At 48.0% G+C, this 24,727-nt stretch overlaps 1 protein-coding gene across 2 annotated transcripts in view; it reads right to left on the bottom strand.

Annotated features, from left to right (window-relative positions):
• The window catches only part of NPHP3 (nephrocystin 3), a 131,943-nt gene that overhangs the window by 53,369 nt on the left and 53,847 nt on the right, over nt 1-24,727 (bottom strand). For both annotated transcript variants that reach the window (XM_069730099.1, XM_069730100.1), the window contains exons 9-14: nt 16,634-16,708; nt 16,009-16,173; nt 14,921-15,024; nt 7,899-8,013; nt 6,061-6,204; nt 5,228-5,325 (exon numbers count right to left, since the gene is read on the bottom strand). In XM_069730099.1, the coding sequence (XP_069586200.1) occupies nt 5,228-5,325; nt 6,061-6,204; nt 7,899-8,013; nt 14,921-15,024; nt 16,009-16,173; nt 16,634-16,708 (701 nt within the window). The remainder of the gene's footprint in view (nt 1-5,227; nt 5,326-6,060; nt 6,205-7,898; nt 8,014-14,920; nt 15,025-16,008; nt 16,174-16,633; nt 16,709-24,727) is intronic.

The raw sequence follows: 24,727 nt of genomic DNA, 5'->3' as shown, positions 1-24,727 counted from the left end.
AAGAGAAGGCAGGGAAAAAACCATAGGCGGAACGCAGTTGGACTCACACCAACGGAAGTAAGCCTTCCAGGTGCGGTAGTAGATCCTGGAAGACGAAGGCTTCCGAGCCTGAATCATGGTTAAACTGAGTGACCGAGAATTCGGGTGGCAGATCGGACCCTGGGACAGCAGATCGGGCCTGTCTGGAAGGCGCCAGGGAGCGTCCGCGAGAAGGTTGACGAGCTCCGCGAACCAAGCTCTCCTGGGCCAATCCGGGGCGATCAGGATGACCGGCACCCCTTCCGCTTTGATCTTCTTCAACAGCTTGGGAAGTAATGGAAGGGGTGGGAACAGGTAGGGCAGCTCGAACTGTGACCAAGGAATGGCCAGAGCATCGACGCCCACTGCGAGAGGATCGCGGGACCTGGAGACGAACTGCGGAACCTTCCTGTTGATTCGAGACGCCGTGAGATCCACATTCGGAGTCCCCCATCGAAGACAAATCTGATGGAAGACCTCCGGATGCAAGGACCATTCCCCTGCCGCGAGGCCCTCGCGGCTGAGGAAGTCGGCGGCCCAGTTGTCCACGCCGGGGATATGCACCGCGGATATCACCGCAACCGTTGCCTCTGCCCAAAGGAGGATCTTGGATACCTCGGCAAGGGCTAAGGAGCTACGGGTCCCCCCCTGATGGTTGACATATGCCACAGCCGTGGCATTGTCCGTCTGGATCCGGACTGGAAGGCCCCTGAGGATCCTTTCCCAGTGGCGGAGGGACAGAAAGATGGCCCGAATCTCGAGGACATTGATTGGCAGAGTTGATTCCTGCGACGACCAACGGCCCTGAACCGTCAGGTGGCGAAAAACCGCACCCCAGCCGATCAGGCTGGCGTCCGTTGTCACCACCTGCCAGTGAACTGGAAGGAAGGACCTGCCCTGGGAGATGAGAGATGACGTCAGCCACCAGTTGAGGGACCGCTTGACCCTAGAAGAGAGTCTGATCGGCCGATCCAGGGAGAAGACAGACCTGTCCAACTGAGACAGAATGGCTTGCTGAAGGGGTCGTGAATGGAATTGGGCAAAGGGAATCGCTTCCAAGGTAGCTACCATCCTCCCCAGAACCTCCATGGCCGATCGGAGGGAGGGAGGCCGAGGCCCCTGGAGCAAGCGTATGTCCCGACAAAGAGTCGATCTCTTGTCCTTGGGAAGGAAGACTCTGATCTGACGAGTGTCGAATAGCATGCCCAGAAAGATGATGCGCTGAGAAGGAATAAGGCAGGACTTCTTCTGGTTGACCAGCCACCCGAAACGGGCTAAGGTGTCGAGAACAATGGACAGGCTTTCTTGAGCCTGAGAAAAGGACGGTGCCTTGATGAGGATGTCGTCGAGGTATGGAAAAAGGACCAGGCCTCTGACTCTCAATATGGCCATCAGCGCTGCCATGATCTTCGTGAACACCCTTGGAGCGGTTGCGAGACCGAACGGCAGGGCGACGAATTGAAAGTGTTCCTGTTGTACTGCGAAGCGCAGGAAACGGTGATGTCCGGGAAATATCGGGACATGGAGGTAGGCGTCCTGGATATCTATTGAGCATAGAAATTCCTGGGCCTCCATGGAGGCAATTACTGAACGAAGGGATTCCATCCTGAAGTGTCTCAGGCGAACTCTCTTGTTCAGCAATTTGAGGTCCAGAATGGGGCGAACCTTGCCGTCTTTTTTCGGTACCACGAAAAGGTTCGAGTAGAAACCCGTGAACCGATCTTTCTCTGGGACGGGAACGATTACCCCGGATTTGAGCAGAGAAGCGATGGCTGCGAAGAAGCCCGGAACTAGAGCGGGATCTCTTGGAGGACGGGATTGGAAGAAACGATCCCTGGGTCGGGAGGCGAACTCCATTTTGTATCCCAAGGATACAACTTCCCTGACCCATGCGTCCTCTACTGCGGAAATCCAGACGTCCCTGAAAAGGAGAAGACGGCCGCCCAATCTGGGAGTTGGGCTGGAGTCTTGCCGAGAGTCATGCCGAGGTGGATCTTCCAGTCCTGGGCCTGGAGGATCTACCCTGGGAATAGCGAGGACGCCAGGACGGAGTGGGCCTAAAGGACACCGCCTTCTTCTCCTGAAGTGCCTGTGGCCTCTGTTGCTGCTGGGAAAAGGAGTTTGACGCAGCGAAGTGACGAAAGGGCCGAAAAGAGCGAAACTGCCGTCTAGGAGGAGGGCGACGAGGCTTAGCCTGGGTGAGAAGAGAACTTGTACCCCCGGTGGCGTCCTTAATGATCTGGTCCAGCTGGGAACCAAAGAGACGAGAGCCCTGGAAGGGCAGACTAGTGAGGGACTTTTTGGAGGACAAGTCCGCCTGCCAGGCCTTGAGCGAATGGCAACGGCATTGCTGGAAGCCTGAGCCGCACAAGACGCGACATCCAGGGAGGCGGACGGAGACCAGGTATTCACCAGCATGGGAAATCTGGTTGGCAAGTTCTGCTAATTGCGCGGGAGGCGCCCCGTCCAGGATACCTCGCCGTAGATCCTTGGCCCATTTTGAGATGGATTTTGAGGCCCAAGTGGAAGCAAAAGCTGGACATAGAGCCGCTGAAGCCGCTTCAAAGGCAGATTTTGCAAAGGATTCTATAACTCTATCGTTAGAATCCTTCAGAGATGCTCCGCCGGACAGTGGAAGCACCGTATTGGTGGACAGCCTGGAAACAGGGGTATCCACCGAGGGAGAGACCGTCCAATTTCTGGTGAAAAAGGATATAACACCCCCAGGCGCTTTCCCCTCTGAAAATGTCTAGTCGGATTCTCTCTCTCTCTGGACAAGATTTCCTCGAATTCAGGATGAGGAGTGAAAAATTTAGAAGGTGGTTTGGCCCGTCTAAACGAAACCGCCTGATCTGCGGGTTCCGTAGAGGGATCCTTGATGCCACAGGTTTGGTTTATTGCCCCAATGAGGTTCTGGACCGTCTCCCTCATGGTGGCGATTTGGTTAGGATCCAGCTCCGAAATATCCTCCGAGGGCGCATCAGATAATGCCTCGCCTGACTCAGGGGAGGAGGCTCGGGGGGGCACCGACCGCAGGGGAGGGCCATGTGGCGAGATGGAGCGAGAAGAGGACTCAGACCGACGTTCATGTCTGGACCTTTTGTGGCTAATCAAGGAGGGCTCAGACGGCGGTTCCAGCGACCCGCTGGCAGCTGCAGGTGTCTGCAGGGGTAACCGATCCAGCGCGGACACCAGGGTTTGGGACACCCGTGTTAGATCAGCCACCGATTGAGACAGAGAGGAGGCCCAGCCTGGGATGGGGGTATCACTCTCGGGCGGAACGGCCGGGGGGTCCTGGGCGGCGGGGACAATCGGGTTGCTACAGGACTGACATAGCGGAGAGGACTGACCTGAGGGAAGTTTGCTGTTACAGGACGAGCATGCAAAGTACTTGACTAAGACAGAAGATGAAGAAGTAGGGGGGGCGAGAGCTGCCCCCTTTAGAGTTAGACATTTTGATAGGTCCCTGAAGAAATGCCAGTGGGTTAGGGGACAGTGGGGCAGAGGGGGGTGTCAGTCTGCAGTGCAGAGCTACTCACGGCAGATGAAAACGGATTCTCGAGGAAGCTGACCGGCTTGATGGAATGGACCTCCGGCAGAAAAGTAGTCCCTCTGGCAGGAGGTATGGGCTCCTGCCGAAAACTGGGTCAGTGAAGATGCCGAGCTGCGGACGTGTGCTGTGGCGACAGGTGTTTGCAGAGGAACCTCGTGTTCCAAGATGGCGCCGGTGGGTGGGGAAAGGGGCGGGACTAGTGCCCCTGCCACAGAGAGGTTGTCAGGCGGGAGAAAAGCCCGTCCGACGAAGAGGAAAAGGGGGCGGAGTCCGGCGCCGGAAGTAGGCCCCGGCAGAAGCCAGGGCCTAAATTACAAATGGGTGCCGGAGAAGGCCGCGGCGTCTGGTAGAAAAAAGGAGCGGCGCGGCAGCTGAGACGCCGCACACCGCGGCAGACGCAAAGCGGTGTGGTGGCCTGCAAGCCGCCGTGCAAAGGTGGGCTGGACGGCCGCATACAGCGGCCGGGAACAGCGCAGCTGCAGGGACCCGCAGCGGTGCGGCGGCTTAGCAGAGCCGCCGCACTGAAGAAAATTAATGAACTGCCGCTTACAGCGGCCGGAGCCGGACAGCCGCAGGCAGTGCGGCGAACGGAGAGAGGCCGTGCTAGTGGCAAGGACACTGTTGAGAGCGGCCGGAACAGAGTGCAGTGGCAAGGTATTATAGGGAGCTGCGCCGGGCACAGGGGCAAGGCGGCCGCTGCCACAGCAGCATTGCGGCGGTTGAAAGAGATGGGGCCCAGCTCGGGAAAGGACCCCTTACCTCTGCCCAGCAAGGAAGGTGACTGCACCTGCAACCCCTAAATAAGGCACCTCCTTAGGGACCGTTAGGGAAAATACTCACCTTAGACCTCCCACGCCGGTACTAACCTGGAAGGTATCAGACGTCCAGGGGCTGATGGACGTCCTCGTCTCCGCAACCGACAGGCTCTGGTGGGCGAGTGGGTGGGGGACGGAGCCAGGACCGGACTTCTGAGCACGCTGGTGTGCTAGGATCTTGGTCCTGGAGAAGGATCTATGAGGATACGGGGTGGCAGTACACACCGTACTCATAGTCCGCCTTGTGGGAGTACAGGTGTGACTGTTCACCCTGTATCCCTTCCAGAAAAGAAACGACGCACATTGAGGTAGATAAGGGTCTAATGAAAGACCCGTGTCCACCTCCTACTGACACTAAGCTAAACTGAAGAGTATAATGCCAGTCGGTAGGGTGTATACTGCAGAGGAGGAGCTAACTTTTTATTTGCATAGTGTCAGCCTTCTAGTGGCAGCAGCATACACCCATGGTTCCTGTGTCCCCCAATGAGAGGCGATAAAGAAATATGTTCGCGTCCCCGAGGCTGTATGTCTCGGGACTGTTCAACAGCCGCAACACATGCAGGGATTACCTAACAAACAGGTTAGCACAATAGCATGCTCAGATAACACCTTATCTGAGCATATACACTCATCACTACTAGTGACCCATCCAAGAAACGCACAATCATCAGTATAACATTTCTCATTCCTAGCAGAGAGATGGCCGCTTCTGTATGGTTCCATTCAAACTTTATGGGAAATATGTACATTTTGTTAAAATTTAGGATTTCCTTTTAATACCCAGTGTTCTTTAACCACCATGAAAAACTCATACAACAGAAGAATAACGGAACGTATTTACCTCCATGCTTGGGGACAGGTTTCAACATTCACAGAAACGATTACGCGAACATTTACTGGTAAAGGATCGATCAGCCATTTCATGTGCTTTTCTGATTGCTGGAAAATATATACAGTAAATCAGTTCACTTTCTTAGCTTCCGGTGAAGCCATGATACATCGGATTGGTCCAGTCAAGATTTTACAAAAATATATTGGAGTAAGGCATAATTAACTTTTCAATTGTATACAGTGATTCTGCTTCTTATGGTACAGATACCCATGGTAAGATTTATATCTGATGGAAGTAATACTCACAGATACATCACAAAATAAGATATTTTATAACACCAGTAAACTCACAGTGAATGCACCTTACATTGCATAATCTGATTTGGATGCCTCATACCCATGGATACCTAAGCCCTACATGAGGCAAGTGACATAGTGAATCTGAAGAACTACACTAAATTTCTAATTGGAGGCATTTGCTAATACTATTACACCTAATACATATTGGGATAGGATTTTGGAGAGAAGAATATCCCTTTAACGGTGAAAAGAAGACCGATAAGGAATGATATCATGGTACAGGTTTATGTAAGAAACGTCAAGAAAAGGGTTAAAATCTTTTTTCCCAAACCACATGGAACAGATTCCGAGTTGGCTCTTTGTTAACCCTTTATCGAATGCCTAGTTCAAAGTAGCTCAGTCTCACGACAAGTGAGCTTATCAAGGACCCCTCCAATGAATGTACAGCAATCACAAGCCAGTCGCTGGGAAATAAATTATCACTTACCGTACTCTGTAGGTATAGATACTATTACAGCATTATATATTGTGGGTTACACATACCTCAATCTGATCAATGGAGTCAATGATAATGATGATGTTGCCTTGATAGCGACTGGAAAGTTTTTCAAGCCAATGAGGGAATTCTTCCAAGAACTTTCCTGGATCCATAGAAAATGATGATACCGACCAAGAATGTTGCATTAGCTATAAGTAAATCAGGAGAAAAAAAAAAAAAAATCGAAATCCCAGATTACCAATATGCACTGCGTATAAGTAATAAGTGAAAAATACATAAACGGCCTTACACATTTCAATAATGAACGTTATTTTACTAATTGTGATTGTCACTTATAATGTACGGTATATCTCACTATAGATGGTGGCAACTCTAGATCTTCAGAAATGCTACAAATCACAACTAAGTTCAAAAAATAACCGTGCAATTACTCGATGGTCTGACAACCAAGCCACCCATCTAGATCCCACCTCTGTACTATCTGATTACATCACAAGATCACCTTAGTTTCTTCCAACACCTTTAGCGAACAGAAGCATGAAGCTATCCTGGAGGTAGCAAACACGTCAATATCGACCCATTAAAAAGGCAGGATAAGAAGTCTAACTCCCTTTGCCAACTTGGTGCCCACCACAAAAAGAAATTAACCCTCAGACACCCTGGCAGAGGCATCTCCACGAGCAAAATTAGTTCTCTTACTTGGCAATGATGAGGGGCAAACCGGCTGTAACATGTGTCTGCAACTGGAGTTTCTGGTTTGGCTTCTTATACTAATCAAAGTGGCAAAGATCCTTAAAGGGAACCTGTCAGCAGATTTTGCAGCTATAAGATACAGCCACCACCTTTCAGGGCTTATCTACAGCATTCTATAATGCTGTATATAAGACCCCGGTCCCACCTGCAAGTGAAGAAAAAATAAGTTATATTATACTCACCTGCGGGGCGGGGCGGTCCGGTCCGATGGGTGTCGCAGGTCCGGGACCTCCCATCTTCTTGTGATGCCGCCCTCCTGCTTCTTCATCGCTTCCCGGCATCATGCTTCTGCGCAGGCATACTGATTTGCCCTGTTGAGGGAAGTGTAAAGTACTGCAGTGCGCAAGCGCTGGGCCTCTCTGACCTTTCCAGATGCCTGCGCACTGCAGTACTTTCCTCTGCCCTCAACAGGACAGATAAGTACGCCTGTGCAGGAGCGCGATGCCGGGGAGCGATGAAGAAGCAGGAGGACGGCATCACAAGAAGATGGGAGGTGCTGGACCCGGGACCTGCGACACCCATCGGACCGGACCGCCCCGCAGGTGAGTATAACATAACTTATTTTTCTTCACTTGCAGGCTGGACCGGGGGCTTATATACAGCATTATAGAATGCTGTAGATATGCCCTGAAAGGCAGTGGCTGCATCTTATAGCAGCAAAATCTGCTGACAGGTTCCCTTTAAAGAGTTGATATTGACTTAGGATTTCTACATCCAATCGGTGGTGCTAGAGTTGCAGTCATTTTTGTCTCTGCAGAAGCTACTTGCATATTTAATATACAAGAGCAGGAGTTGAGAACTTCAAGCCCGAGGGTTGTTTATCGCCCTCAATGACCTTTTATCTGGCCCATGGGCATATTCCCGGGAACCGCAGTGCTTGGGCCTGACACCAGTGCCAGCATCCAGATGTACTTCATGGGCGGAGTTAGTGCACAATTTGTGCGGCCCCCGAAGGATGGTATAATATCCAAATAGCCCTTGGCAGGAGAAAATAAAAGAAGATTCCTCACCCCTGTCCTAGAGGAACATTTCAGGTCTTGTAAATCTCTCTGTACCAACCTTGTACTCTCCACAAGCAGAAACTTTACCCCTGGGACACACACTAACTGTATTATAAAGGGAATATTACCTTCAGAGTTAGTCTCTTTATTATCAATGCCGGCTCCGAGCTGGTTGACATTGGTTTCCCAACAAAGTGATACAACATAAGAGTGTTTGGTGAATGTTTCTGCTGGAGCTGAATCCTGCAAACATAAAGCACTGTCATCAGGACCCAGAACTGTCGACTTACTATATTCTAAGAAAGTGCATTTAGCAGAATCGATGATTGGCAACTGACCGTTGTAGTAAAGCTTGTGCCCGATCATTCTCCTATGTAAATATGCTGGCGATCTTCTAACAATCGGGCAAAACGATGCATAAAATTATGGAATAAAAATGATTATCCTGTATGTGGACAGAACAATCGTAAGACCGATCGTTCTGTTCCCCTCAGCATTCATTGCCCTGCCAGTAAACTAGTGCGATCACCTATTATATAAACACATTGATCCTCATTAACAGGCTGAAATTGGGCAATCTAAATAGACGTATACTCAATTTTCCGTTTGGCAAACTATTTACTAAAACTTCCCACCATCTTATTAAAACTTGTCATTTATTTTTATGTAAGAAGCCTTAGATCCTTCACACAAAAGTAAAAACAAACAAGTTACAAAATAAGGCAATAAGCCAATGTAATTATCATTATTTCTACAATGGGAGTATACCTTCCAAAGGCTATCACTAGATGGAGCTACCATTGCTGTTATTTGTCACTGGTTTCAAAACAGACATTTAGGCTATGTGCACACGCTGCGGATTAGCCTTAGGAATTTCTGGTGCGGATTCTGCCTCTCCTGGCAGAAAACGCAGCTGCGGATTTGTCGCGTTTTTTGTGTGGATTTGCTGCGTTTTTTACCCCTGCGGTTTTCTGTAATGGAATGGGTACAAAAACACTGCAGATCCGCAAAAAAAGAAGTGACGTGCTACTTTTAAACCGCTGCGTTTCCGCAGCGGATTTTCCGCAACGTGTGTACAGCTTTTTTTTTTCTCATTGATTTACATTGTACTGTAAATCAATTGCGGATCTGCAGCATTTCTGCACCGCAAAAAACTCTTCGGATCCGCAGAGAATCTGCAACATGTGCACATACCCTTACAGTGATACATCATCATCTAGCTATTGAACCCGCTCTACGCCCGGGTGGCGAGCATTTTTATTGGGACATTTCCAGTGTCCCAATAAATTTTAAACACTGTCTGTGAATTCTCATATACAGTGTCTTCAATAAAATGGCACAGAGTGAGACAGTACGCATACAGCACTATCCGGAGCTATTCTATTGAACACACTGTTTACGCAAATTAGCACACCACACTCGTACCTGGTGCTTGAGTTGTCCGATTTGAACGGTGACTGGAAGGGCAAGAAATAGATTCTAAGCTCTCACGAGCAGGGTCGTCTTATTGTGCTTTAATTATTATATTGTTAAAGTTGTTACTTATGACTGTTGTGTTTGAAACTGTTAAGGTGTAAAGCACTGCGGAATACGTTGGCTCTATATAAAGATTATTATCGTTATTATTTAAGTGCGGCATCCACAGTCCTGGTGTCTCACCAGCAGCACACGCCGATCTCATCACCGCCAGCTGGGAGGTGCAGTATCCACAGTCCTGGTGTCTCACCAGCAGCACACGCCGATCTCCTCATCACCGCCAGCTGGGAGGTGCGGCATCCACAGTCCTGGTGTCTCACCAGCAGCACACGCCGATCTCCTCATCACCGCCAGCTGGGAGGTGCGGCATCCACAGTCCTGGTGTCTCACCAGCAGCACACGCCGATCTCCTCATCACCGCCAGCTGGGAGGTGCAGTATCCACAGTCCTGGTGTCTCACCAGCAGCACACGCCGATCTCCTCATCACCGCCAGCTGGGAGGTGCGGCATCCACAGTCCTGGTGTCTCACCAGCAGCACACGCCGATCTCCTCATTACCGCCAGCTGGGAGGTGCGGTATCCACAGTCCTGGTGTCTCACCAGCAGCACACGCCGATCTCCTCATCACCGCCAGCTGGGAGGTGCGGTATCCACAGTCCTGGTGTCTCACCAGCAGTGCAGCACACACCGATCTCCTCATTACCGCCAGCTGGGAGGTGCGGTATCCACAGTCCTGGTGTCTCACCAGCAGCACACGCCGATCTCCTCATTACCGCCAGCTGGGAGGTGCGGCATCCACAGTCCTGGTGTCTCACCAGCAGCACACGCCGATCTCCTCATCACCGCCAGCTGGGAGGTGCGGCATCCACAGTCCTGGTGTCTCACCAGCAGCACACGCCGATCTCCTCATCACCGCCAGCTGGGAGGTGCAGTATCCACAGTCCTGGTGTCTCACCAGCAGCACACGCCGATCTCCTCATTACCGCCAGCTGGGAGGTGCGGCATCCACAGTCCTGGTGTCTCACCAGCAGCACACGCCGATCTCCTCATCACCGCCAGCTGGGAGGTGCAGTATCCACAGTCCTGGTGTCTCACCAGCAGCACACGCCGATCTCCTCATCACCGCCAGCTGGGAGGTGCAATATCCACAGTCCTGGTGTCTCACCAGCAGCACACGCCGATCTCCTCATCACCGCCAGCTGGGAGGTGCAATATCCACAGTCCTGGTGTCTCACCAGCAGCACACGCCGATCTCCTCATCACCGCCAGCTGGGAGGTGCAATATCCACAGTCCTGGTGTCTCACCAGCAGTGCAGCACACGCCGATCTCCTCATTACCGCCAGCTGGGAGGTGCAATATCCACAGTCCTGGTGTCTCACCAGCAGTGCAGCACACGCCGATCTCCTCATTACCGCCAGCTGGGAGATGCGGCATCCACAGTCCTGGTGTCTCACCAGCAGCACACGCCGATCTCCTCATTACCGCCAGCTGGAAGGTGCGGTATCCACAGTCCTGGTGTCTCACCAGCAGCACACGCCGATCTCCTCATCACCGCCAGCTGGGAGGTGCGGCATCCACAGTCCTGGTGTCTCACCAGCAGCACACGCCGATCTCCTCATTACCGCCAGCTGGGAGGTGCGGCATCCACAGTCCTGGTGTCTCACCAGCAGTGCAGCACACGCCGATCTCCTCATCACCGCCAGCTGGGAGATGCGGCATCCACAGTCCTGGTGTCTCACCAGCAGCACACGCCGATCTCCTCATCACCGCCAGCTGGGAGGTGCGGCATCCACAGTCCTGGTGTCTCACCAGCAGTGCAGCACACACCGATCTCCTCATTACCGCCAGCTGGAAGGTGCGGTATCCACAGTCCTGGTGTCTCACCAGCAGTGCAGCACACGCCGATCTCCTCATTACCGCCAGCTGGAAGGTGCGGTATCCACAGTCCTGGTGTCTCACCAGCAGCACACGCCGATCTCCTCATCACCGCCAGCTGGGAGGTGCGGCATCCACAGTCCTGGTGTCTCACCAGCAGCACACGCCGATCTCTTCATTACCGCCAGCTGGGAGGTGCGGCATCCACAGTCCTGGTGTCTCACCAGCAGTGCAGCACACGCCGATCTCCTCATTACCGCCAGCTGGGAGGTGCGGTATCCACAGTCCTGTTGTCTCACCAGCAGCACATGCCGATCTCCTCATCACCGCCAGCTGGGAGGTGCGGCATCCACAGTCCTGGTGTCTCACCAGCAGTGCAGCACACGCCGATCTCCTCATTACCGCCAGCTGGGAGGTGCGGTATCCACAGTCCTGGTGTCTCACCAGCAGCACACGCCGATCTCCTCATTACCGCCAGCTGGGAGGTGCGGTATCCACAGTCCTGGTGTCTCACCAGCAGTGCAGCACACGCCGATCTCCTCATCACTGTCAGCTGGGAGGTGCGGCATCCACAGTCCTGGTGTCTCACCAGCAGCACACGCCGATCTCCTCATCACTGCCAGCTGGGAGATGCAGCATCCACAGTCCTAGTGTCTCACCAGCAGGACACGCACCGGTCTCATCACTGCCAGCTGGGAGATGCGGCATCCACAGTCCTGGTGTCTCACCAGCAGCACATGCCGATCTCCTCATTACCGCCAGCTGGGAGGTGCAATATCCACAGTCCTGGTGTCTCACCAGCAGCGCAGCACACGCCAATCTCCTCATTACCGCCAGCCGGGAGGTGCAATATCCACAGTCCTGGTGTCTCACCAGCAGCGCAGCACACGCCGATCTCCTCATTACCGCCAGCTGGGAGGTGCGGTATCCACAGTCCTGGTGTCTCACCAGCAGCACATGCCGATCTCCTCATTACCGCCAGCTGGGAGGTGCAATATCCACAGTCCTGGTGTCTCACCAGCAGCGCAGCACACGCCAATCTCCTCATTACCGCCAGCCGGGAGGTGCAATATCCACAGTCCTGGTGTCTCACCAGCAGCGCAGCACACGCCGATCTCCTCATTACCGCCAGCTGGGAGGTGCGGTATCCACAGTCCTGGTGTCTCACCAGCAGCACACGCTGACCTCCTCATCACCGCCAGCTGGGAGGTGCGGCATCCACAGTCCTGGTGTCTCACCAGCAGCACACGCCGACCTCCTCATCACCGCCAGCTGGGAGATGCGGCATCCACAGTCCTGGTGTCTCACCAGCAGCACACGCCGATCTCCTCATCACCGCCAGCTGGAAGGTGCGGCATCCACAGTCCTGGTGTCTCACCAGCAGCACACGCTGATCTCCTCATTACCGCCAGCTGGGAGGTGCGGCATCCACAGTCCTGGTGTCTCACCAGCAGCACACGCCGATCTCCTCATTACCGCCAGCTGGAAGGTGCGGTATCCACAGTCCTGGTGTCTCACCAGCAGCACACGCCGATCTCTTCATCACCGCCAGCTGGGAGGTGCGGTATCCACAGTCCTGGTGTCTCACCAGCAGCACACGCCGATCTCCTCATTACCGCCAGCTGGGAGGTGCAATATCCACAGTCCTGGTGTCTCACCAGCAGCGCAGCACACGCCGATCTCCTCATTACCGCCAGCCGGGAGGTGCAATATCCACAGTCCTGGTGTCTCACCAGCAGCGCAGCACACGCCGATCTCCTCATTACCGCCAGCTGGGAGGTGCGGTATCCACAGTCCTGGTGTCTCACCAGCAGCACACGCTGACCTCCTCATCACCGCCAGCTGGGAGGTGCGGCATCCACAGTCCTGGTGTCTCACCAGCAGCACACGCCGACCTCCTCATCACCGCCAGCTGGGAGATGCGGCATCCACAGTCCTGGTGTCTCACCAGCAGCACACGCCGATCTCCTCATCACCGCCAGCTGGAAGGTGCGGCATCCACAGTCCTGGTGTCTCACCAGCAGCACACGCTGATCTCCTCATTACCGCCAGCTGGGAGGTGCGGCATCCACAGTCCTGGTGTCTCACCAGCAGCACACGCCGATCTCCTCATTACCGCCAGCTGGGAGGTGCGGCATCCACAGTCCTGGTGTCTCACCAGCAGCACATGCCGATCTCCTCATTACCGCCAGCTGGAAGGTGCGGTATCCACAGTCCTGGTGTCTCACCAGCAGCACACGCCGATCTCTTCATCACCGCCAGCTGGGAGGTGCGGTATCCACAGTCCTGGTGTCTCACCAGCAGCACACGCCGATCTCCTCATTACCGCCAGCTGGAAGGTGCGGTATCCACAGTCCTGGTGTCTCACCAGCAGCACACGCCGATCTCCTCATTACCGCCAGCTGGGAGGTGCGGCATCCACAGTCCTGGTGTCTCACCAGCAGCACACACCGATCTCCTCATTACCGCCAGCTGGAAGGTGCGGTATCCACAGTCCTGGTGTCTCACCAGCAGCACACACCGATCTCCTCATTACCGCCAGCTGGGAGGTGCGGTATCCACAGTCCTGGTGTCTCACCAGCAGCACACACCGATCTCCTCATTACCGCCAGCTGGAAGGTGCGGTATCCACAGTCCTGGTGTCTCACCAGCAGCACACACCGATCTCCTCATTACCGCCAGCTGGGAGGTGCGGTATCCACAGTCCTGGTGTCTCACCAGCAGCACACGCCGATCTCCTCATTACCGCCAGCTGGAAGGTGCGGTATCCACAGTCCTGGTGTCTCACCAGCAGCACACGCCGATCTCCTCATTACCGCCAGCTGGGAGGTGCGGCATCCACAGTCCTGGTGTCTCACCAGCAGCACACACCGATCTCCTCATTACCGCCAGCTGGAAGGTGCGGTATCCACAGTCCTGGTGTCTCACCAGCAGCACACGCCGGTCTCCTCATCACCGTCAGCTGGGAGATGCGGCATCCACAGTCCTGGTGTCTCACCAGCAGCACACGCCGGTCTCCTCATCACTGCCGGCCAGTGTGGCATCCACAGTTCCGGTATCTCACCAGCAGTGCAGCACACGCCTGTCTCCTCATCACCGCCAGTGAAGCCGCTGAGACAGAGCCAACATCATGAAGACGGCCTTGAACACATCATGCAATGTCGCCCTCTCCTCTCTAATAAAATGGCGACGTAGTGTGGTATGCGCTGACTCCTGCACCACATTGTGCAGGCGCTGGAGGCTTCGGACAGAAGGACACATCTCCTGTTATATTATAGACGTAGGACTGGATATCGGAACAATGTAACACCGCCAGAATTCACTTGGTAATATCCCATTGCATCAGTTACTTCACTGATGCCAATAGAGGATACGCATTTAAAGGGGTTGTCCTGGCTGAAATTAAAAGGCTGAATCACTATGTGTCACGCACACACTGTCACGATTCCCCTGTATTCTCTGTGCAATGTATGAAACTTGCATAGTTGCTTGTTTGTACAAGCACTCACAATTTTACCCATTTAATATGATGAAAATAATAATTTAAGAAGATTCACAGAGGTCACCCAGGTCTAGATCAATATTCTATATATTCTAAGTACTTCCATACACAAGCAGGGATTGACAGGTATACACATGATGGAACATCCAATAGCTGAATAGTTCGGGACTCAAAATCACTGAATGTACAGGTAGTATTTTGGATTAAGATACATTTCTTATTAAAAAAAAATTGTCAAAATGTATTCGGGAACATCTTAAGTTTGTTGATTGTGAAAGCCCTGAAAAGAAACCTACCACTTTGAGAGGAGAAGAGATTTCCCTGAGCCTGGTCCCCCTGAAATAAGCAGCGGTGGAATTGGTGCGGGGGCAGCTACTAAATCATTCAAGCGATCATAGTACTAAAAAAACAAAATGGACAAAGTACAATTTAAATGCATTTAAGGGATTTATTTCAAAATGTTTCAATAGTGATTTAAAGGGCTTGTCCCCTTTAAAACAACTATGGGCATAAGCTACAATTGTTATTAAAAAAAAAAAAAAAAACACAAACAAAAAAAAACATTACCCCTCCCTGTGTCCAGTGCCGAGTCTCCGCTACTGTGCTGGTCTCTGTCTGCAGCAGTGATGTACCGACAACAACACTGCAGCCAATCACTGAGCTCAGTAGCAATGTATGAAGATGTACACCACAACTTCATACATCATCTAGTGGTCACTGCGAGGTATGGCAGCTGTTCTCTTACTCACTTAAATGGGTGATAAACTGCAGTCACCAAAAGTGAATGTCTTCTTCACTAAACTAGAATTTAAAAACAAAACAAGTCCAGTTATGGGCAAAAGGGAGCAGTTGGAGGCGCCTAAAACAGGCGATAGTCACTTCATGTCACACCGACACTGCTACCTCTAGCCTAGAGAAAACGCTGGTGAGACGGGAAATGACCGTCACGTCCTGCACCCTTTTTTTTATGTAACTGGACTTGTATTTCTATGAATTGAAGTTTAAAAAAGAAGAAATCGTGTCGTTATCCTTTTTTCTACAGTGAAACATAAATGATGAGTCTATTGGACTGATCACCACCTATATTGGCTAGAATAGCCTTGTGCTGTTACACCAGATACACACTGGAGCTTTCTGCTGCAGGATAGTGCCCATCTTTACTACAAAATGACAAACTGCAGTACTAAGCAGCGGCCACTAAACAACGTATGGCGCTATTGTGCTGGACCCTGTACGAGGCTTACATCCAGCAGCTGTGGGTGGGCTGGGTGTCAGACCCCCACCCATCTCATATTGATGACTGGCACTACGGGTAGATCATGAACAGTTTAGTCCAGGACAACTCCTTTAATAATTGAAATGCATTTAAACCAATTGTACTTACTTTATCAAAGCCCAGCTCAGACGTAGACTGAGAGGCATGCTGAAAAGCCTCCATTTGCTCTTGCTCATCATGAACATCCCATAAAACATCCCCAAAGTCATCATCCTCTTGAACTGCTGGATCATCTTTAGCATCGGGATCAGAGATCTCCACACCCAATAAATCCTATCAGGAAAAGAAAGAGAAAATACTTGTATATTGGCCGAAATATGCCAAGAACATGGTGAGAGACTGGAGCTTATAACCTCAGCTAATCCGAAACAAAGAGTCCACTGGAGATGACATTATTATTATTATTATAGATGACAGATCAAGGACGCTAATCAGACAGAAGAACACTGCCCGTATTAAGCCTTCAGAAGAGCAGGGAGTGTTGATATGAGCTTACAGGCCATGAAGCTCAGCAGACAGCAGCCGCTGCTTGCTCTAGAAATTAGTGGAGGTCTTAGCACCCCACTATACCAGTGCCTGTGCAATCCGCAATCATGTTTCTAGTATGGTGACTGATATTAATCACACAGCAGGGGGTACTTTATTTCAATAAATGAGCTCCCACATATACCCAGTTATGTCTGCCCAGTATCGGCATGTCTGCACCCTATGGCAAGTATGAGACCTAACTTACCTGTTTAACCACCTGCTCTACATGACAGTAGGTTTTATATGCTCCTTCATCAGGTTCTCCATTGTGATTGATGATCTGGAAAGTATAGAACAGCATTTATATAGTAAAAGAAGGCTTTGTGTAATGAATGAAGCAATAGAACTGTATTTACTGCACTATAAAGACGCACCTTTATCATAAGGCGCACCACAGATTGAGACAGCAGAAAACATTTGTCCTACTAATTAAAACTTTCCTGGTGGGTTGAATAGGAAGAGGAGTCATTATCACTAATTAAACTGCACTAGGGCAGAATATTGACGTAGTGGATCTATTGTTAGTGTCTAATACACACAGCTGTGCTACATATGCACACACAGCTCTGCTACATATGCAAATTATCATGGCTCGACTCACGGGCTTGATCCAGCGACCTCTGGCTGTGTGGTCCGTTTCCCTCTCTTTTGGACCACAGCCTGTGTTGCATCTGTCCAGCTGCTGGTAATGCTCTGGTATTTGCTGTGCTGCTTCTATGAAGGTGCTTTCACTCCTTCGGGTTTGTCCTAGCACATCTTGGCAGAGACTATTTATACTCTCCTGGAACATGCAAGTTAGATGGATGTTTAGAGTCCCAGCTCCCCAGTTAAGGATTTTCTTGCTGAGGTTTACTCTATTGCTTCTCCTGCGGTTTGTTTGCATATTCCCCTTCTCAGTACTCTTCCCATTTCATTACCTTTTGGGTCTGGGGGTTTCCACATATACAGAAGGTCTTTTTGTGTTCCTTTCTTTTCCTTACGTCTTTCATGTATGACTGTGTGAACACATCATTAGCCCTGTGTCTCACCCTCTGTCCGTGTGCACTGCATTCTGTTGCTGTTTTGGGTTACACTCTGTGTATAGTTGACATAGCAGTTAAGAATTCTCGGTCACACGATGTTGGGTGGGGGCGCCATTGCGCAATTTTAGGGTGCCAACTAGTGATGAGCAAGCACTAAAATGCTTGGGTGCTCGTTGCTCTGGTCGAGCAAATTGGAATACTCTGGTACTCGGCCCGAGCAACGAGCCCAATGTAAGTTTATGGGAAACCCAAGTATTTTTACCGCGATTCCCCCGGGGGTCCTTTTAAGGTCTAAAAACGGCTGAAAATGATGGAAAAACTCAAATGACACAGGGACATCATGGGGATCGCCCCGGGAAGCATTCCTGACTCCTAGGTCACAGCTGTAAGCTCATCAAGAGAATGCCAGGGTGTGCAAAGCAGTCAAAGCAAAAGGTGGCTACTTTGAAGAATCTAGAATTTAAGACATATTTTCAGTTGTTTCACACTTTTTTGTTAAGTATATAATTCCACATGTGTTAATTCATAGTTTTGATGCCTTCAGTGTGAATGTACAATTTTCATAGTCATGAAAATACAGAAAAATCTTTAAATGAAAAGGTGTGACCAAACTTTTGGTCTGTACTGTATATAAGGCAAAATAATTAACCCCAGACAAAAGGTTCCTCCACCACTTGGGCTATGTTCACACGCAGCGCTTTTGATGCGTTTTTCAACTTTTACATTGCTTTCAACCAATACAAATGCATTCACTGGGAAATGTCATTGTAACATTTAACAACCCTAGCTGGCCATGTGGTGTGTGACAGATAAGGAGACACATCTTGTCTCATTTATGAAAGAGGGACTCAGTTTTAGTCTCAAAGCCTATTTTTAGAGGGGCATCCTATGCTGTTATTGCCTATGAAGTGAGCGGCTGGGCTGTCAACAATTACAATGCACCCAATACCCCTTTCACGAGAGGTACAGGAGGGCTTCCTGAAAAAAAACGTTGCATTGAATGCAAGGCCTGTCCTGCTACCAAGTCATATGCAACCCAATAAGCCTTTGAACCCAGGTACTGGATGGCCACAGGAAAACCCAATTCACATTCTTCAGTTGGTCCTGCCATACTGTTTCCTTATGCATTGACTGCAAGTTCCACCTTGACCCAAATTTGCACGCACCTCAATCCCCTTTGGAAGAAACATTGAGGGCTTCATAAAAAAAACTGTCCCATTACAAAGGAGTGTGTCTCCTAGACTTGTAATGCCCATACACTAAGTGGGGGATACATTTGTAAAAAAATATTTAATGGGGATCACATACACCCTTGCCAAAAAAAAATTGACTGTCTGTAGCAGCACAGAGCACGTGAATCCTGGTGATCTAGTGGTTGAAAATGATGAGAGGTGGAGGAAGGCCTCATTAAAAACTAGGCCCAATTTAAAGGAGCGAGTCTCCTAGACTCGTAACGCCCATACACTAAGTGTATGGGCCAACAAAAATTTCCACATGGGGGTTACATTTTAAAAAAAATTATTTATATAGGGATCATAGATGCCCTTGGCCAAAAACAATGGCTGTAGCAGCACCGAACACGTTCACCATGGTGTTCTATTGGCGGAGAATGATGATATGTGGAGGAAGTCATTATTAACCCCTTCATGACCAAGGGATTTTCCATTTTTCCGTGTTCGTTTTTCGCTCCCCTCCTTCCCAGAGCCATAACTTTTTTTATTTTTCCGTCAATATGGCCATGTGAGGGCTTATTTTTTGCAGGACAAGTTGTACTTTTGAGCGACATCATTGGTTTTACCATGTTGTGTACTAGAAAATGGGAAAAAATTCCAAGTGCGGTGAAATTGCAAAAAAGTGCAATCCCATGGGTGTTTTTTGTTTGGCTTTTTTGCTAGGTTCACTAAATACTAAAACGGATGAACTGGTGAAAAAAAAATCCAAACTTTGCTAAAGAAAAAAAAAAAAAAAAAAACCCCCGTAGCGTTTCCATTTTTCGTGATCTGGGGTCGGGTGAGGGCTTATTTTTTGAGTGCCGAGCTGACGTTTTTAATTATACCATTTTGGTGCAGATACATTCTTTTGATCGCCCGTTATTGCATTTTAATGCAATGTCGCTGCAACCAAAAAAACGTAATTTTGGTGTTTGGAATTTTTTTCTCGCTACGCCATTTAGCGATCAGGTTACTTGCGGCAATACCAATTATGTGTATATATTTTTTTTTTTTTTTTTTAGTTCCAAACAATTTTATTGGATTTTCAACTGAAAAAGGGTAATTATGAGGGGTGGGTAGGGGAGGAGGAGGGGGGGGGGGGGGGGGGGGGAAGGGAAGGGAGATACTAAGAGGGGGGGGGTAAGGGGAAAAAATAACATTAACAGTCAGTATAATGTACATCAGGTATCAAACATTTTGTTGACATAAAGATATGCAAACATTTAGAGAATCATTTGGTGAACATCTTGCAAATGAACATATTAACGTGTGAGAAAGTGAAACTTTTATTAACCTATGTCATTCTTTCTAAAGTTAAAATAGTTATGTTAATTACCCTAGAGGTTCAAGTAGTCAGAGGGGGGAAAGACTTATCCCATTTGGACCATTTTTTTGTGAATTTGGCGAGTTGATTGTTTGCTAAAGCGAATTGGAGTTCATGGGCTCTATGTTGAGTAATTATAAGCTTTATTTCACTTAATGAGGGGGTGTGTTGACTCTTCCAGTGATAAGCTATACTGTTCTTTACTACTATGCAGATATGGATTATGATGAGTTTCACAGCATGATCTATTTGTTCAAGTTCCAACGAGAGCAGAGCTGTCTGAGGCGAAAGGGTGAAAGGTGCATTAAGAAGTTTACTAAATATTTGTTTAGAAATTTGAGTCCAGAGGGAATTTATAGTTGGGCAATTCCAGAAGACATGTAGCATGTCCCCATTTTGTCCGCAACCTCTCCAGCAGAGGGGGGAGTTAGAGGACCCTATATGAGCTAGTCTATTTGGTGTGAAATACCAGCGTGACATGACTTTGAAATGAGTCTCCTGTAGGGACATTGATATGGTGGATTGGTAAGAGGTAGAAATGGCCTTTTCCCAGACCTCAATACTAAATGTAGAGTTTAGGTCCTTTTCCCATTTTTTGATTGGAGGGCTTTTGGAGAAGTTATGATCAAAATTAAAGCAGTTGTAGATAAATCTATGGCTCCAAAAAATGCGGTGACCAACATTACTCAGTATCTTAATCGAGTCTTCAAATCATTCCTGGAGAAAAAACCAAAATTTTCTGATGTTCTTTTTAAGAATCAAATAGTCCATGAAAAAAGAAGAGTGGATACCAAATTTACTTTTTAATGTTTGGAAGTCTAAGAATTTTTGTCCAGTGAAAACATGACCTATTTTTACTACCTTTGAGTTGGGCCATATGTTAGGTAAGGTCTCGTTGATTATGGAGTAAGTGAGGGATAAAGGGACTTCTTTGATGATGTCTAGATGGTTTGAGCCTCTCTTTCGTTGTGATATTTTATACCATGCTTTAGCCACCGCTTGAAATACAGGGTGGGCAACGGAGTTAGGTGGATTGTCACATAAGGTCTTATAAATGATTAATTTAGGGTGGGAATTGTTATTTATTGCAGTTTCCAGGTCAAACCACACTGGGGGGTCTGTATCCCTGAGCCAATGCATGCTTTGTTTTAATAATAAGGAGTCACAATGGGCCTTGATATTAGGAATGTTAATCCCTCCGTTAAGTCTCCTTTTAAAGAGGGTTTGTGTGGCTGTTCTTGGTCTTTTATAGTTCCAAATGAAGGAATTGATCTGGGTTTGTATTTTTGCAATGTGAATGGCAGGTATCAGTAGAGGGACGCATCTAAGAATGTATAAGATTTTTGGGAGTGTGAACATCCCCACTGTAAGGGCTTTGCCCCACCACGATAGCGAATTATCCTTATGGATCATGCAATCTTTATTCACTGTCTTATATAGGAATTTCAGATTCGACCTCATTGTACCTAGAAGGGTTTTATTTATTATAATTCCAAGATAGGAAAACTCTCTCTCGCACCACTTGAATGATGTTGTGTCTTTAATTAATCGGGTTTGGTTTTTGTTTAGATCTATTGGCAGAATATTTGATTTATTTTCATTGATCTTATAATTTGAGAGTAGGGAGAATTTTTCTATTTCAAGGAGCGTTGCAGGAATTGAGTTTTCCGGGTTGGTTAGTGTTAAGATGATATCGTCGGCAAAGAGTGTTATTTTGTGATGACGTGTTTTAGTAGTGATCCCTGTAATTTTGGTATTGGACCTAATTGACTCTGCTAGGGGTTCCATAACCAGATCGAATAATATAGGAGATAAGGGGCAGCCTTGCCTAGTGCCATTGCTGATGTTGAAGGGATCTGAAATTTGGTTGTTACAGCAAACACTTGCTTTGGGCTCTGAGTAAAGCGCCATGATGCGTGCAACCAGGGTGTCATCAAAACCAAATTTAATAAGAGTTGATCTCAAGAAGTCCCAATCGATTCTGTCAAATGCCTTTTCGGCATCTAAAGACAGTAAGGCTAATGGAGTTTTGTTTTGATTAGCCCATTTTATGACATCGATGATCCTTCTGGTTGCATCAGCTGGCTGCCTTCCCTTTATGAAACCCATCTGGTCATTTTTTATGAGATTAGGTAGGGATAAGCTGATTCTATCTGCCAAGATCTTGGAGTATATTTTTATATCGGTGTTTATAAGTGATATTGGCCTGAAGTTTTCCAAGGCTTCCGGGTCACCTTTTGCTTTGGGTATGACTGAGATTGATGCCATCAGCATCTCCGGGGGAAAGGTACCAACTTGAAAGATGTGGTTGAAAACTTCGGCTAGATGTGGAGAGAGAGTTTTAGTGTAGGATTTGAAATAAGCGTTCGTGAACCCATCTGGGCCTGGGGATTTGTGAATTTCTAGTTTTTTAATAATATTTTCTATTTCGTCTGTTGTGATTGGCGATTTTAAAAATAGTAGATCGTCTGGCGACAAAGAGGGAAGATTGATGTGTGACAAAAATTTCTCAATATTGTCAGTTTTTTCGGTATTTCTTGTGGGGTCGTTTTGTTTGGGGTTTAAATTATAAAGTTTAGCGTAAAATTTCGCGAATTCATTCGCTATATCTCGTGGGTGTGATATTTTACCCCTGCCATCCATTGAATTGATTCTACTGATCCTGCTATGGAGTCTCTTTTTTTTTATTTTATTGACCATAAATTTGGTTGGTCTATTGTGGGATGTATAAAATTTGTGTTTGGATGCTTTTACAATAGCATCATAAGGTGAGAATAGTAAGTCCCTAAGGTCTGATCTTAGCTTATTGAGTTCACTGTGTGAGTCCTGCGATGGCACTGTGGAGTTAAGTATTTTGTTTTCTAGTTTGCGAATTTCATGGGATAATTCTTGTATTTTCTTTCTGGACTCTTTCTTTTCTTTGGAGGTAATGCCCATTATTACTCCTCTGACTACCGCTTTATGGGCGCACCAGTTGGTACAGGGGTTTGTCATGGCTGATTTATTGTCCTTAAAATAATTGTCGATAGCTTTTTGGATGATTTGCTTGTTTGTTGGATTATGTAAAGTTTTAACATTGCATCTCCAGAGTCTGGCGTTTAGTAGGGAGGGACCTATTGTAATTTTTCCAAAGACTGGTGCGTGGTCAGATATGGTTCTGTCTCCAATTGAAATCTCTTTACATTTAGTTAGGGAGAATATGTCAGATACAATCAAGTCAATTCAAGATGCTGTGCTGTGTACATCTGAAAAATGTGTATATTCTCTGGTCGTAGAATTGATGCATCTAAATGAGTCGAATAGTTCATTTTTATCTAACCATAAATTGAGGTTGTCAGTAATGGGTCTAACCTTCGAGGAGGAGTCTAGTTTATTATCTGGAGTGATATTGAAATCACCTACTAGAAACAGATTTCCTCTCTTGACCTCTGTAACTTTTTCCATTAGTCTATTCAAAAACGGAATTTGCTTCTTGTTCGGGGCGTAGATGTTTACTAGTGTACATTCTTGCTCATTTATTTTACAAATTAAAATATGGTATCGACCTTCTTTGTCCCTGTATTCTTCCAGGGCTTCAAAGGGGGTCGAGCTTCCTATTATTGTAATTACTCCTGCTTTTTTTTTTGTGTTGCATGCCTCAAACTTATGTTGAAACTTGTGGTGGGAAAAGTATGGGTGGTTCCCATCCAGGAATTTTGATTCCTGGATGCATGCTATGTCTACATTGGATTTAATCAGTTCCTTCCAAAGGGCGTGTCGTTTCCTTGGGTTGTTCAAACCTCTGACATTGTATGAGACGATTTTTAATTCCATTTTTGTGTTTGTAAATGACTAGGTTAAATTTTTTCTTAGTAGTTATTAAAGCTCACAAAGGTTCAATATTATTGGGACGAACAACTTTAACTTAACTTTAACTATTAATAATTATCGTCAATTGACAACAACTCGAAACGGCAAGAGTTCAATTATTCAAATAATATCCTGTGGAAAGAAATGTTAGAATAGACAATTGTCGTCAATCAGCACCAACTCGATACGGCAAAAGTTCAACTGTTCAAATAATATCCTGTGGAAAAAGAAAATGTTAGAGTAAACAATTATTTCTGCTCAGGTAGACCAAAAAAAGGGACTACCTCTTCTCAATGGGGGTATATCTGTGGAAGGGAAAAAACAGGGAATGCATCCAAAAAGAAGTGAACATCGGGCCCAACTCGCCCATTTCTTTAGCTATAACCACTGTAGGCCTTGCTTGGTTCAATCTTTCGTGCTGGGGGTTGTCTCTCTTATTGACTGAATGAAGTCCATGCCTTCCTCAGGAGTGTGTAATGGGATGGTTCTTGCTTTATAGATTACCAACAGTTTTAATGGAAAACCCCATCTGTACTGTATCTTCTTCTCTCGAAGAATAGCGGTGACTTTGTTAAATTCCCTACGACCATCCAGTGTCTCTTTAGAGAGGTCTGGGAATATTTTCAGTTCTTTGTAGGGTTCGGGGAAAGTTTTATTAGTTTTCAGGTAGTTTAAAATTCTTTCTTTTGTCTGGTAAAAGTGGATTCTTAGGATCGCATCTCTGGGGACCTCTGGAGATATCCTAGGTGGTCGTGGAAGTCTATGAGCCCGGTCTATGATGAGGTCTGAAGGAGTTAGATCCGGAATGGCCGATTTAAAGATGCCTTGTATGTGGTCTGAGAGTTCATCTGGAGTTATGGCCTCCGGTATGCCTCTGATTTTTAAATTATTGC

This window comes from Ranitomeya imitator, chromosome 6 (genome assembly GCF_032444005.1).
Source record: "Ranitomeya imitator isolate aRanImi1 chromosome 6, aRanImi1.pri, whole genome shotgun sequence".
In the NCBI taxonomy this organism is placed as follows: Eukaryota; Metazoa; Chordata; class Amphibia; order Anura; family Dendrobatidae; genus Ranitomeya; species Ranitomeya imitator.
The sequence above is the reverse complement of the archived record's forward strand: the minus strand, read 5'-3'. Positions and strand labels throughout refer to the sequence as shown.